This window comes from Parasteatoda tepidariorum, chromosome 8, assembly GCF_043381705.1.
Source record: "Parasteatoda tepidariorum isolate YZ-2023 chromosome 8, CAS_Ptep_4.0, whole genome shotgun sequence".
Lineage (NCBI taxonomy): Eukaryota > Metazoa > Arthropoda > Arachnida > Araneae > Theridiidae > Parasteatoda > Parasteatoda tepidariorum.
In genome coordinates, this window is record NC_092211.1 from 18,050,979 (window position 1) to 18,066,168 (window position 15,190).

A 15,190-nucleotide genomic window follows, 5' to 3' on the forward strand; every position below is an offset into this window, starting at 1 on the left:
TCAAATAAATACTGTAAAATTTACGGTATAACATTTTACGATAAAAATGAATTTTTTCGTTAAATGGATTTTACGAAGGATGTACCTGTACGAAAATGTCGGTACTTTATAACGTAATTTGATCTGAAATATTTTACTTTGGGATTGAAATTCGTTGTATTTACAGTAAAAACTATAAATAACTTTTAAGGAGGATAAGTTAATCTTAGAGGCCAGAAATTAATATTTAAGAGAAGAAAAGTCAAAACTTTTGGCCTGCCGAAGGAAAAACTTTCAAGTTTCATCAGACAATCAAGTAGGTTTTGATAGTTTGGGCACCTGCCATCCTTAACAGTAATTTATAAGATTCTCACAGCTTTTTTTTTATACCTTCCCTTACATAATGACTTGAGAAAGCTAATAAGTAAATTTTTTTGCCTTCATTCAAATACATTTTCAGGGTGGTCATTAAGAAACACCTTGCACATTATAACACCCTGCACATTACACCCTGCCTGAATTATAGACTGTATCTAAATGCTTCAAAATTCCTCAGTGATATAAAACATACTTACTATAACTTGCGGTACCCCATTCACTCTTCCACGGAGCAGTAAGGTTAGCTCTAGACGAGCCCGCGATTTTTTAGAAACTGTATGTAAGACATGCTGCTTGCGCAAGCCGTGGATGGCCATGACGTGCGATCACATATAGAAGTCTCATGCTGTGATTCTCCTTAAGTAAAATTTCTCTTCAAACAAGTTCCTTAAACTTGTTTCCTAGTGCAGAGGTTTTTTCACTCAGTTGTACAACATAGAAGAAAATTTTGACCCTAAACTCCAAAACAATGAATTGCTTGGTAAAGTAATAATCTGATAGGTAGGTACTTTATTTACGTCCAGGAGGCATGCCATCACGATTTTGTGAGGCCACTTCTTCAATTTAGACATAGATATCTTTCCTTCTCCTTTGGATATCCAAAGGAGAAGGAAAGTTTCGCCAGATCACTGTCGATTTTTTTCAACAGCAATCAAAAGTGCGTAAACCGCATACAGTAAGAATGACCCTATAGAGATGGGATTGCTAGATTAGTATTACGCAACTTGGTTTTGGCAACACAGAAAGTGAACACATATTTATTTACTTTTTAGCGGGGGAGGGATGAAGTTGAAACAGCTGATATATCCTATTCTTTAATTCCATAATGTTTATTTGTTTCTTTGCTATAAAGTGACTATAAAACTAATTCTTTACAATGATGATTTTGTTATCTATTGTCGTGGCATTTTACTGTGTGACAAATGACATTTTTATCTAAAGATTAACAATATTCACGTGACCAATGGGTTCTAGACTAAGGTGACAGATTGAAAATTGTAGTTTTTCTTGAATTGGAAACAATTTATTGCTTATCAACATGTTTAAATAAATAAATATTCACAATATTTTTTTTATTTACAACAATTTCTATTATTTTATGGTGTGTGTGCAGTTTTAGAAAATAATTGTGGCATTTTCCTAGATTATGAGGAAAGTTTGTTTTCCTTAATAGGTCGATGTTCAAATTTTGACGAAAATAAGCTCATTTGTAATTATAAAAATTAAGACTCTCTGAAACATAATTTTAAATTCCTTTTTTTTCTCATAATTCATTCATAACCGACCTGTATTTCATCCAACAGTTATAAAAGAAATATTTAAAATAACTTATATTTATGCCATGTCATAGTTATAGTTTTTCAGCCTTGTCATTCATTTATTTCGTATGAAACTCAATTTTTAGGATTATGGACAGCTAAAATTAATATTGAAAGTGATAGCTTTATATTCTAGATTAATCTAATTTTGCTATTATATTCTAGATTAATTTTGCTGTTCCTAAATACTATGCTTAATATTTTAGATTAATTTAATTTTACAAATAATGCTTAGATAATTGATTGTAATTTTAAATTTTTTTTCTCATCACCATAATAACTGAATTTTTGAAAGTATAATTAATTTTAAATTCAAGTAAAAAATTGTAGGTTTATATTCTAGATTAAGTATTTTTTAAATATATGTAACATTTTAGTAATTGCTTGTATGCTACATCCTCATTCTTTCATCTCTTATAAATCTTAATTTTTGGGAAACTTATAAGTGAAAATTGAAAGCAGTCTAGCACTATACTCTAGATTAATTCAGTTTTACTATTTGTCCTGAATTCTTAAAAATTATACTACAGAATAATTTTCATTTTGTCTGAATTCTTTTATTATGGCTTTTTTTTATTTCTGATTTTCTTAACACTTTTTAAAATTTTGTTGTGAAAATACTTTTCAATTAAATTTCAAGTGTTCAATTCAAAAACTTAAAAAGTTGCTAGGAAATTGTCTTAATTTTTATTCTTATTTTTTATTTATTTATTATTGTTCTTTTTAATGTTTTTCTTATCTCTTATGAAACTTAGTTTTTGGGAGTGCATACCAGCAAATATCCAAAAGATTATTCTCTATTCAGCTTAGACATATACCAAAAATCAATTCACAGCTAGATTTGATGCCACTTGTAGCTTGCAAAATATAACAGTCAAACATAAAGCCAAATTTTAGGACAAATATATGAATCTATCGAAAAGTTTCAATATTCATATTAAATATTTTCAAAATATGTAATAGTCATTTCTTAGTTAAAAATTGCTAATAAATTTTATAAAATCTAGGTTTTGGGCTGAAAAAAAGTAGAAAAAAATTATTCACCTCTAGAATAGATAATTAAAATTCTCATAAAAAATTATAGGTGTATATTCTAGATTTATTATTGATTGCTCTTGTTCTAAATGAATACTCTCTTCAAAATGAGTTTTGCATATGACGGTTCATTGTTGGAAAATTATTATGGAATAAAAATTTAGCTTTTGTGAGACTGCAATAAATTTAATTTTTATCTAGCAATTTATATAAAAACTAAATCAACAATTTAGTTATTCTTTGGGGTTATAAGGAAGGAATGTTAAAAGTATAATTCATAACATTTTCAAATTATAAAACATTCAAAGTTTTGCTAGCTCTTTCCTCGTTAAAAATTTTAAATTGTAGCTGATTTTTAACTTTTTCTATAGAAAAATAGATTTTCTATTTATTTATTTATTTAATTTTTTTTTGTTTTTTTTTTTTTGCTGTTCAATAAATTATCAAATTCATAATTTTAAAATAAATCTTTGAACTACATTTGTTTTTAATGAATAAAGAAGTTGTTAAAAAAAGCAGCGCATGTGATAGGACATTCTTAAAATCTTATAATTCTTATTGCTTTTTCAAAATGAAAAATTTTTTGCAATTTTTTTATTGCGAAGTAAAATTTTATTGCAATTAAAGAGTACCTACAGATTTTTTATGTTTTACAAAAACAAATTTCTATGATATTGACTTCGTAATTTTTTGGCTTGTTTTTTCAATAGTTAACGACTCATGCAAACGTTTTTGATAAGCAATGCAAATGTATAAGACATGGTCTATTAAATATATTCAGACGTTTTCCGAATTCACATTTAAAACTTGATTAAAGTTAATCATCAGTACACAATTAGAGAAGGTGATAACTTTTCTTTTTAAATGTTTGTTTAGTCTCCAAAAATTTTGATAAACTTTTTTCTTTTAAATTTAAACTTTTTATTGTATTTTTTAGGGAAAATCCCTCCCATCTCTTTGAATGTTTCTTTGAAATCGTCATTCCAAGTGAAAATGAAAAAAGTAAGTTTATTTTTTAATTGTGATACGTATACCAGTATTACTAATGAATGACTAACATATAAGTTTATTTTTATTTTGAATTTTAGAAGCATGGATACTTCAAAAATATCCTGAAGACTTTAACGATCAGGTAATTTTTTTTCTAATGTTCTTTTCTAATTAATTTTCTTTTTAAGTGTGAAGCTGCAGTGCAGTATTTATTAAACAGACTTAGCTGAAGTTAAAAACTTTCAGTGAACACAAAATCTCAGTTACAAAACTTTCTGCACGCATTGATTAACTCTTTCAACCCCCTTATTATGGCAAATTTGTTTGATAATCACAGAGTTTTTTAAAAAAATTTATTTTTATAAGACTCTTATTTAACTATTACCACAGAGATAAGTTTGGTAAAAAACCAAAAAATCTGAAAGTAGCAAAATTTTATGTGCAAAAACACTTTTTAAATAATTGAAAAAATACCTAGGAAATTTAAATTAAAAAAAAGTATGTAGGAAATGTTTATCGACCAAATGTATCAATGTCTTAATGAAAATATTGATTCAAGATTTTATTATCTATTTAAACTGTGAATATGAATCTCAAAATGTGTTTTTTAAATCACTGAAACATGAATCTCAACATTTAATTTAAAAACTGTGTAAATATGAATCTCAATGTTTGATTTTAAAAGTGCATGAATGCAAATCTAAATGTTTGACTTAAAAACCGTATGAATATGAATCTCAATGTTTAATTTTAAAATTGTGTGAATGCGAAACGCGATATTTAATATAAAATCATGAAAGCTTGAAGCGGGATCTTAAGTTGTGTAAATGGGAATCACGATGTGTGATTTGAAATCATGGAATATAATTTTAAATCTCTTTTGAATTCGAAAGAAAAAGCATAAAAACCAATATTTCTTTTCTATTTTAGTAATAGTAAAAAATTTTCCTGAAACGTCATCCGCTCTCTTGTGTATATTATACTGGTCTGGTATTAAATGTATTGTTTCATTTTAGCCTTGTATCTAATTTCAGTATTTAGTTTCTAGCCAATAGCATACTATGCCTTTAGTTTGAATTACTTACAGTGAAAGTCTGTTTTATAACTATAATACATAATAGATGAAATTGTTGTTATAGAGAGTTTGCCATTATAAGCAGATACAAAATAGACATATTTACTTCTTTTATTTTGAGCAGCTATTTTAATTTTAAATACATATCTTTAGTAGACTGCTTTTGCCTACAGATTGTAGGCTGAAATGCGTAACTCACTACATTTTGAAAGGCAGAAATGTTTAGCAAGTTTCATAATTGTAATAATCGTAATAATTTTTCCACAGAAGATAATGAAATGGCGTGCAATACCTTTTCACATCATTGATTAACAGACATGTGATCTCCAAAATATGCCTTCTTTTGAAGTGCTGGGCAAAGTTCTTCACAATTGTGGTGGAACTTTTCTTTTGTTCGGAAAAAGATAACTTAGCCGGTAGTTGCCCACACTTTGCTTTACAAGAATACAGAGTCTAAACTATAAGGAAAAAAACTTTCTTTTTGCTTTCCTGTATTAATAAATTAAAAATGTCTTTCATTTAAATATTTTTCATATAGTTTTGCTCATTTAAACAGCAGAAAAATGTTTTTCCCTAAAACATTTTTTGTTGTAAGAACAGATAGTAATTTTTAACTAATTATAAGCATTCAGTTATTGTATCTTTAATATTTGCATTTTAAGGGAGACCTAGAAATATTTCGTAATAGTGAACTATACTGCATTCATTACATTGAGTGAGTTTTTCTTTTTACTCTATTTTCTAACTGCTTTGCACCTGCTATGCAAATTTTTACTTTCGCTGAGTTTTTTTCTTCATGATTTTATAAACATTTCAATGGTTTTGTAGCAAATGTTTCTATTCTGTCTCAAGTGTTATGACGTAGCATTATGTATCTGTAATATTTTATTTATTTGTATTTTTTATCTATTACATAACTCTATAATTTATTTTCACTTTTAGGAAGTGTTGAAGTCTGTTCCTGAATTTTCTTGTCCCTGCAACTTCACAAAGTAATAAATGTTTTTTTTTATACATTTCTCTGTTTTTTCCCCGTTTTAAATTAACTTTGTTTTTTTTAAATAAATCTGATTTTATTAGAGTTTGAGTTTAGTCAGTGCTTTTCAGGATTTACTAAAAAGCAATGATATACTAAAAGCAATGATTAAACATTAAATATGCATATTTTTGAAAATATTGAACCCCCTTCTATACTTGCTTAAGAAAGTAACAACACCTCTTTTTGTATATTTCTTTTACTGTAGTAATCTAATTTTAGGATTAAGTTCAAATATAAGATTTATCTTTGCATTACAAAAAATTATATTTCAGTTCATTTTATGATGAAATGAATGATTTGAAAATTTTTCAGTTTAACATAGTTTAAACAGAAAAACTTAGGTATAATATGATTTAAATTTAGCCCATAAACATCTGATCAGATGCTTTCCTAAGCTTTTACATCCATTTCCCCATAAATCTATCAACATTTCTTCAATTGGGTATGAATCTTGGGCCACTTTTTCATCTATCCATTCTGCATCCTCTATTCTTTTAACATATTTATTTACACATGTTGTTCTTTTACTGAACAGTCTTCTATTCTTTAGTAACCTTTTTTTTTGCCGAAACTCTAGACATTTTTCCGACTTTCTCTCTCGCCGAATGTAACTTATGTTTCAGATTTTTCCAAGTTTAATTTTATGTGATTTTTTTATTACTTTATATCTTTGAAAAAAAAATTATTATAGGGATTTTAGTGTTTTATATAAGCGAAGCTTATACCACTCCTCTACCTTTGTCAGCATAAATAAGCAAATCACATACCTCTCTCCTCCTAAAGTGCCTTTAAGTGGATTTTAAAGTTAATTTTCATATTGCTACATTTTTTTATGGGGGAGATTTTTCTTGAAGAAATTTTTAGAGAAGTTGAAATATAGAAATTGCAATGTTTAAAACATGAAATAGAAATATTTTGTATACTTACTATGGCAATTCATTCTGTTTCTTAAATCTGTTTATAGTCGTGTGATTAATGTAAATTCTCATAATCTTTTTTTTCTTTCTTTTATCTTGCATTTTTCATTCTTTCAATTTTTTTTGTATTATGAAGAAAATTTTGTGTTAGCATCTGTGCCAAACAAGTTTCTATAACTTTTTTTAAAGATTTATTTAAAGTTAAACATCTGGCAATTTTATTTATTTCTTGGCAACTTCAGTTGGTGTTAACAAATATCAATATGGAAATATCTTCAGTATCAGACATAGTAGGGTTTACAATATTTTGTGCTGTAACATTTTCAGTTAATATTAACAATCTAGTTAATCTTCAATGAATAATATTATAGAATTTATGTATNATGTTCAAATATTTTTTAGAAGAGTTATAATAGTTAAAACCACCTACAGAATCCAGTGATATTAACTCAAAAGGTTCTTTGCAGGGTGGCATTGACTGTAACAAACCGTATTTTTTCAAGTCTGAGACCTTATTAAATTGACAAGTTTCACAGTGCTTAACATAATTACTAATGTCCTTAATAATATCTGACCAATAATAGTATGGGGAAATAATGCTTAACATTTTCTTTACACCTGGGTGACCATATTCTTCATGTACTTTTGAAATTAATTCTTCTCTTAAGGAAAAGGGGACTACAATTTTAATTAAACCCTTTTTACTTACAGTTAAAATATCATTAATTTTCTTAAAATTAGGATTATTTACATTATCAAGCCTTTGATGTTCAATTAATTTTTCTTTTTGAATTAAATGAGTTGGATAGCAATTATGGTGAGAAATTTTATTTCTAGAGAGCATATCTGCCTCATAATTAGTACTTCCTTTTTTATATTTTATCTCATATTNTGGAAGAATATAAATACCCTAACACTAGAAAATTAACTTCTCCTTATTCAGGCCCTTACACTATATTAAGGAAACTTTCTAATGTAAACTTTGAGATAGATAAATATAATAATCAAACTGAAATCGTTCACTCTTCCAAATTAAGATATTTTTATCCAGTTGAAGAATTTCATTTAACACCAGAAGGTGAAAATTAAGAGTACATTTTATGTAAATTTTAGTCAATTTCTGTTATGATATTTTTGTAATTTTGCTATAAGGAAAATTCGAATTTTGTAATTTATTAAAAATGATACTGAACTGTTATCAATAATATTAATAAGAAGAATTATTGAAGGAAAAATTATGAATTTTGTTATACATTAAGACTAAGTTTGAACTGTCATATATATTGATGATGATGAGAAGAAATATTACCCCTTTTCTGGAAGATCCGACCCTTAATTAGTGAAAACCAGCGTAGTGTTTACCCATACCTGAGATAACAGGTTATGTGGACGAAGCTTTATCTTTTCTTTTGTCTTTGTGGAAATATTAAACCACAAATGCATATAATTGATGATGACACACTTAAGGTTGCCAGGATCTTCCATAACTGGAAATTATGTTTGGAATTGTATTTTTCTTTACTTTATATTTTGATGTTTGTATTTTATGAAGGTGTTTATACTTTATACAGTGACATGCAGTCACAAAGAATGAGAAGTGGCAACGATGCCAAAAATGTTTAAGAAATTGAGTTTTTAAATTTTAGGCCTAAAAAATGAATGTTAGTGAAAATGAGTACTAAAAAATGAATATTGTTTGTGGAAATGAGTACAAAAAAATGAATATTGGATGTGGAATGAGTACTAAAATTGATTATTTTGTGAAAATAAGGAAAGTTGTTGTAAGGTATGTACTAGAAGGAATAGTGAATACTGAGATTAAGTAGTGTATTTGAGATTTATAGAAATGAAGAGGAAAGTTAGTTTTTCTTACTTGAAGTATTTTAAGGAGTTAGTTAAAGAGAATATTTTGAATAACTATTTCAAAGTGTAACAGAAGAGGGAAAATTTATGAGTATTTCAAAGCTCTGTGAGATGAATATTTAAGAGATTTTTCTAAGAGATTTAGGATAATGATGAAGTTTTATAAGCATGCTAATAGGTCCTCAATCAAGTGACTAATGTCACAAGGACTTAAACGTACGTAGCAATTTTTAAGGCCTATTGTTTAGTTGCAACTACATTTTTATATTTATATTTTTAAAGTAGATGTTACTTTAGCATCTTAAGAAGTAGAATATTGAGTGTTTTTATAAATGTTTTATATAATCTATTTTAAAAAATTTTGAGAGTTAGTACGAAACCATTACAATTGAGGTAGTTTCATACGTTTTGTTAACATTATATTTGAAAATTGTTTTTATTTTTAGATTGTTTTTGTAATTCAGATCATGTGATCTGAATCATCCAGATTAATATTCATTTTAAATAGTTAAATAGAAGATGGTAAGTAAGGATTTTGATCTTTCCTCATTGAGATGTGATGTGGAGCCTGATCACCTCCGGGTCAACACCTTTGAGAGGGGGGATATTGTAGTATCTAAAATACTAGCTTTATAAAATTAAAAGGATCTTTTGAGACTAAACTCAAACAGAATTATATCTATCTGCAGATAAGCTTATCTGGTCTCTGAGAACATTAAATTTCTCTTTCACATACTTAACTTGGCTCTTCGCGTATACATTTAGTCCCGTTGAATAGCGATGAAATCTTTATTTATAAAATGAATCCACCCCGCACATTAAGAAGCCGAATTCCCATTAAAGTCAAAAACCACATTGAGATATTAGCTCACCCCCGTCCATCTGGTCTTCAGATGTTACAGAACGCCGGTCCTAACAAAGAAGATATAAAAAATGGTCTGGATTATTTGGGTCACATGACATGAAGGAAATTATATGTAACACGTAAAAAAGTGTACACTTATCTTTTAGGAATGAAACTGTAAGCATCTATCCAGGAGCTCTGCTCCATGTATATATAATTTGTAAATAGATTCCTTATTCTTAATCTCAATAAAGGCATAGAAAATGCATTATGTTGTCATCCTTATATAAAGGATATTAAAAATATTAAAACATGACTGCGAAAATTGGAATCAACAAAATAATGATTCATGAATGAAAGCACGGCTAAAGAGTTTACGAGGAAAATAGAGGAGGAGCACTACATATATATACACACATATGTATGTGTGTGTTATAAAAAGAACAGCTGCTATTAAAAGACAGCTTTTATAACTATCTGGAGTTGAACAAATTTTTTTGACTCCAACTTTTGCAAAATAGTCCTCAATATCCAGTCAACAACCTTGCTTTTTCTATTCAAAATACAACTTATTTTCAAAATTTGTTGAAGCATTATTGTTGCTCTTATTTTCTGCATTTAAAATTTTTATTAAGGTCAATGATGTAAGGTAATTTGTGTGAAAAGAATAAAATCCTTTTTTTCTTTACGGTCCAATCGTGCAACATTTTTAAACTTATTTATTTTTGTAAAAAATTTTTTTTTTGAATAGTGTGAGTAAATGCAATATAATAAGTATTGCAGACATGATTATGCTCCGGAAAAAATCCGGATTTCCGGATTTTTCACTAATTGCGATAGTTTTCGGAAACCCAAGGTCCAGAAGTTTCAAGAAATCATCGATCACATTTATGTATAAAATTTATTGTATGTTTTATTTAGAAATATTAGAATTAGAATTTATACTTGGCAGCTCTTTCATTTGTAAATATTTTTTCTGCTATAATAGTAAATGTGATTAGACATAAAAGTAAACTTATACATTAAAAACATTATCCATTTAAATTATGCTGCATATAATTTATTTAGAATTTCGACATTCATTTTTTGAAATGCGTCATTAATGATTTCACTCAAGAAATTTTCATGATTTTTGAGTTGGGCTCACAATTACCCCTGGTATTGTGTAAATGTTTAATAGATGAATTATAAATGTTTTGTTTCTTTTCTAGTGAAAACATTCAGCACTTCTCCTTTGTTTTGACCAGCTTAGACAGCAAATGGAGTTTTGGTTATTGTAGAAGTGTTCCCAAAACTCCAACTTTGTTTGTTTTGCTCAGGTATATTGAATTTTATATAGTTCTTTTTAATTTATTCAATTTGAAGCCAAATAGTTGAATCTGGTGCAATGATATTTCCTGATTCCATGTTATATTTACTTCACACGCTTTTAAACTGGATGTTTTATCTACAAATATATTATTTGTTTATGTATTTGTGAGTAAAAAAATTTTTTTAAAGATAATTTAGTGGTTTTCAGATGCATTAATAATTGCTTGAAATGGATGGCACAGTGGTTAGAACATGACACTGTCTCTGTTAAGAGTCAGGGGTTTTATCCCTGGTTACGACATGAAATCCAACCTGCCTAAAATAAATGAGTAACAGCTTGTCTAGAGCCGTGATGGCTCTATGATTAGGACACTGAACTGTTATTGTGAAGAACTGGGATTCGATCCCCAATGGCGACTTAAAGCCCATCCAGCTACGGATCTGTGGGTACCACCTTGTTTGGGAAGTTTGTTGACCACATTGCCACAAACATGCCGTTCGTCACATAAATGTGGAGCCTTAACCCCCTGGCCCACAACAGGCTGTTCCAGGAATGCTTTACTTTTTCTACCAGCTTGTCTGGAAAGTATAGGGAACAGATGCACAATTAAATCCACATCTCCACTGTTATGACGTTGGTTAAATAATTGGAGAGCTTTAACCTCAATGACCTCCTGGTCCTTAAGAGACTGTAATTGTTTTTTTAATCACCATTTCACTATGCATTTATGTTTTTCTAGCATGCATTAATATTTGTCAGCTTAATTTTACGATGAGTAAATGATCAAATAAGTATAAATTAATTTTTACAAATTTTCTTTTTTTTTTACGATAGTTTATTGAAATACATTGTTCTCTTGAACCAAAATTAAAATCATCGACCATAGTGTTGAAGAAAAACTTGACCACACTAGATTTTAAATTAATTTTTTTAGTAGATAAATTTTACCTCTCATAAAATACATTCATGAAACTGCAGGAGAGAAAAGTAATAATAATAATAAACTCTCATTTATCTGTAACAAAATTGCATACTAACTTATAATATTAATTTTTATTGCTGATTTTTGAATTTTTAAAATACTTAATATTCTATGAAAGTGTTTTATTTAAAATATCTTAATATTTCATTAAAATACAAATAAAAACAATAATTTTCCTTAAAAACTTTAAGACATAGTATGAAAATTTTAATGAAATGTGCTATGTTAAAGATATTCTTTCCATTTTTGAATAATTTTGCATTATATATAACTATTGAATACATTGCATTATTGACCCTGCTTTAAATTTAATGCAGTAAATTTGTTTTTTTCTTTCTTTAAAAAATAAAAATAAATTATTGCTTCTAACAGTTTCAAAATATATGACTTGAACTTCAAAAGTGTAAGAATTATTGTTTTAAGCTGTTTCTAAATACCCAACCACATCTTTAGTAAATATTTTGTATTTATTTTTACTCCAAATAACATTTATGTATAATTTTATTTATAATTCCAGCTTTTTGCCTTGGCATGAAACATTCTACAAAATTCTAAATCAGATTTCAAATCTCACAAATGAAAGGGAGGTCAGTTATTGTTCATAAAGAGCTATTTTCTGCTATAGTATTTCTTGATTTGCCTATCAGAAATTAATGTGATATTTTTATTTATTTAGTCTGGATTGCTATCCAACTTTTTGGAATCTTTGTACAACTCTCCAGTACCTGATCCAGGTCTTAATTTACATATTTCATATAGTGATAAAGTATGTATCTTGTTAAAACAAATTATTAAACATGTCCTGCGAATTCTTATGCTTATTTCCTTCTTTTTCTTTTTTTTCTTTACAGGAACTTATTGTTTACTGCCCAAATCATTTAAAACTTCCCAGCATTCCAGAAAATGTATGTAATTTACTTATGCTACTCATTATCTTCACATCATTGAACAGTTTATAGCTTTTTTTGTTAGATTAACCATTTTATTTTTAATTGTTTTTCCATTTCTTTCTCTTTTTATTATATCTATATTGGAGGATCTTGTAAAGTAACCATACTGTTAAAAAGTTTCTTTCACACTCTTCTGAAAATGTATTGAAACTAATTAAATAAATTACTTGATAAAGATTGAAGTCATATTATGGCAATTTGAATATTTTACTATAGCATATAAAAGGATCATTCGCTATTTTAATTTAGTGATACTATAAGTTGTGTCGATTAAACTGAGTGTTCTGTGTTTCGTTTGCTTTCTGTATCTTTCATATTTATATTAATATTTTTATGTAATACGGAGGATATTGTTATTTAACTTAATCTTCATTCTAACATTTCATTATATTGTATTCCTAATCTATGTAATAGTAATAGAGTTCAGCGAATTAAATTTATCTCTTAATTTCAGTGAGAATTTTTTTTTATCTTCCTTAAAAATAGAGCAAAATGTTATTGTTGTGAGTCGCTAGGATATCTACTGTGGTTGATTTTACTTTTATATTGCAGTTTTATGTGCTCATTATCGCAAACATATTTTGTGTAAAGTGATCAATTTAAATATGTTTTATTCTGTTTCAGAGAAACCTAACTGAGTATTTTAATGCCATTGATGCACACAACATGATGGTTATATTTGCCAGGTATAAATCTCATTTTATAGTAGTAGTTTAAATCAGAACCAGACTTTTTTTTATGGTCCAAACAACTTTAAACCATAAGATTGATATATAAAAAAATATATAGGCTTTATGAAATTTTAGAAAAGCTTTGCTGTATGATTTATTAAATTGTATGCTTGTAGTTGTTCACAGAAATCTTCGGTTTATGAAACTAACCTGAATAATTTGTAATGTTTGTTAAAATAAAAATTTCATTTAAAGATATTTTAACAAAAAATTCCTTTATTTTGTTACATTGAACTTGCATTTTATTCTTATTGCATTAATCTAGTTTGCATTTTATTATGTAAAACTTTAGTTTAAGAATTGTGTTAGTTTCTACCCATTTAAAATTTCTGATTTCTTTCTTTATCTTTTTATCACAAATACTTACTTCTTGATTGAAAACCCACTCAACAGCTTTTAAAGCCATATATTTTGCCGTTTAAATTACTCCTGAAATATTTTCTTAAAGAAATGAACAAGGTTGATATCAATAATTATTGATTTTAATTTTTGTTTCTGCTGTTTTCAAAAGTTTTGTCACTTTTTTAAAGTAGTTTGTGCCTTTTCTGTATTATATATTCAAGGGCAAATGAGCGATTTGGAATAAATGAAATTTTGTTCTAATATGTAAACATTTATTGCAGTATGCTTCACGAACGTAGAATAATAATTAAGTCAAAAAATCTTTGTCGACTGAGTGCCTGTGTACAAGCAGCCAATTCTCTTATATACCCAATGCATTGGTAAGCTTACTTTCTTCCTTTTTTATGTTATTACTCTCAATAAAGGTCAATAATTATCCAATAAATGTTTTCATACCAAACCTCATTTTATTAAAATTGAAAAAAAATTTGTCAATAACAAAATGATTGCTTATTTTTCAAATACTGTAAAAAAAAAAAGTATTTTAAATGATTTTGTTAACATTATTATCCATTTTTTTCATATAAAGGATTTCATACTGAAACCTTAACATTGTAACAAGTTTATTGTTGTCAAAGTTTGATAGCTGAATTCTGAATTTTTTATTTAAATTTCTTAATCTTTCTCACAGTTTTTATGAATATTGCTAATTACCTAATATTTTAATGTTTTTTTTTTTTACTTCTTTTTTTTTATTTTGGTTAATTTCAAAAATTATGTGAAAGTGATATGTTTTGAACATTATCACTTTCTAAGATGTGATTGTACAATGATTGTGCTTGTATATCAACTACTATGTGTTATGAACTTAACTTATTTTCTCTATAGTACTGATCATTAGGATAAAATTTTGCTTATGTTTTCTTAACTTTTCATTAGAAGTATGCGTGTAATATTCATGTAACAGAATTCAAGTATTTGTGACCTGAAAAATTGCTTTACTCATTACTCTATCAAACATTGTTCATAAAAATGCATTTTTAGCAAGAGATCGAGTAACAAAACTTTTGTGGTAAAGTTTTGCTCTCTGCATCCTATTATGCAAAATACACGCAATGTTAAATGTTTCATTTAAAGAAGCGTTTCAGAGGTAAGCCAAAATCATCTATGAGAGGTGATTTAATGTAATTTCAATTTTATTGGATCAAAAAGTTTGGACAAACTAACCCATGTGTGTGGATTCTAAAGGAGAGTTACTGTGACTAAGGGAAAATTTCAAGCAAAATAATATTGTTAATACAAAATTTTATAATGAAATATGTCTCTGTTGAGTTAAAATTTGTATTCATGTAAGAGTTCATTATTATTCTGTGTATGGAAAGCTGAAATAACAATGGTGAAGAACTGTGCAAAATTAATAGGCGCAGGGTATCC

The 15,190-nt window shown here is 27.3% G+C and overlaps 1 protein-coding gene across 1 annotated transcript in view; it reads left to right on the forward strand.

The window, feature by feature from the left end:
- The first annotated feature begins 1,109 nt into the window (after window positions 1-1,109).
- LOC107454200 (DENN domain-containing protein 1B) overlaps window positions 1,110-15,190 on the forward strand; it is a 41,705-nt gene continuing 27,624 nt past the window's right edge. The window contains exons 1-10 of the mRNA XM_043043233.2: window positions 1,110-1,338; window positions 3,649-3,713; window positions 3,800-3,843; window positions 5,719-5,768; window positions 10,651-10,758; window positions 12,251-12,320; window positions 12,410-12,499; window positions 12,585-12,638; window positions 13,308-13,369; window positions 14,038-14,136. Of these exons, the coding sequence (XP_042899167.1) occupies window positions 1,322-1,338; window positions 3,649-3,713; window positions 3,800-3,843; window positions 5,719-5,768; window positions 10,651-10,758; window positions 12,251-12,320; window positions 12,410-12,499; window positions 12,585-12,638; window positions 13,308-13,369; window positions 14,038-14,136 (659 nt within the window). The 5' untranslated portion in view covers window positions 1,110-1,321. The remainder of the gene's footprint in view (window positions 1,339-3,648; window positions 3,714-3,799; window positions 3,844-5,718; window positions 5,769-10,650; window positions 10,759-12,250; window positions 12,321-12,409; window positions 12,500-12,584; window positions 12,639-13,307; window positions 13,370-14,037; window positions 14,137-15,190) is intronic.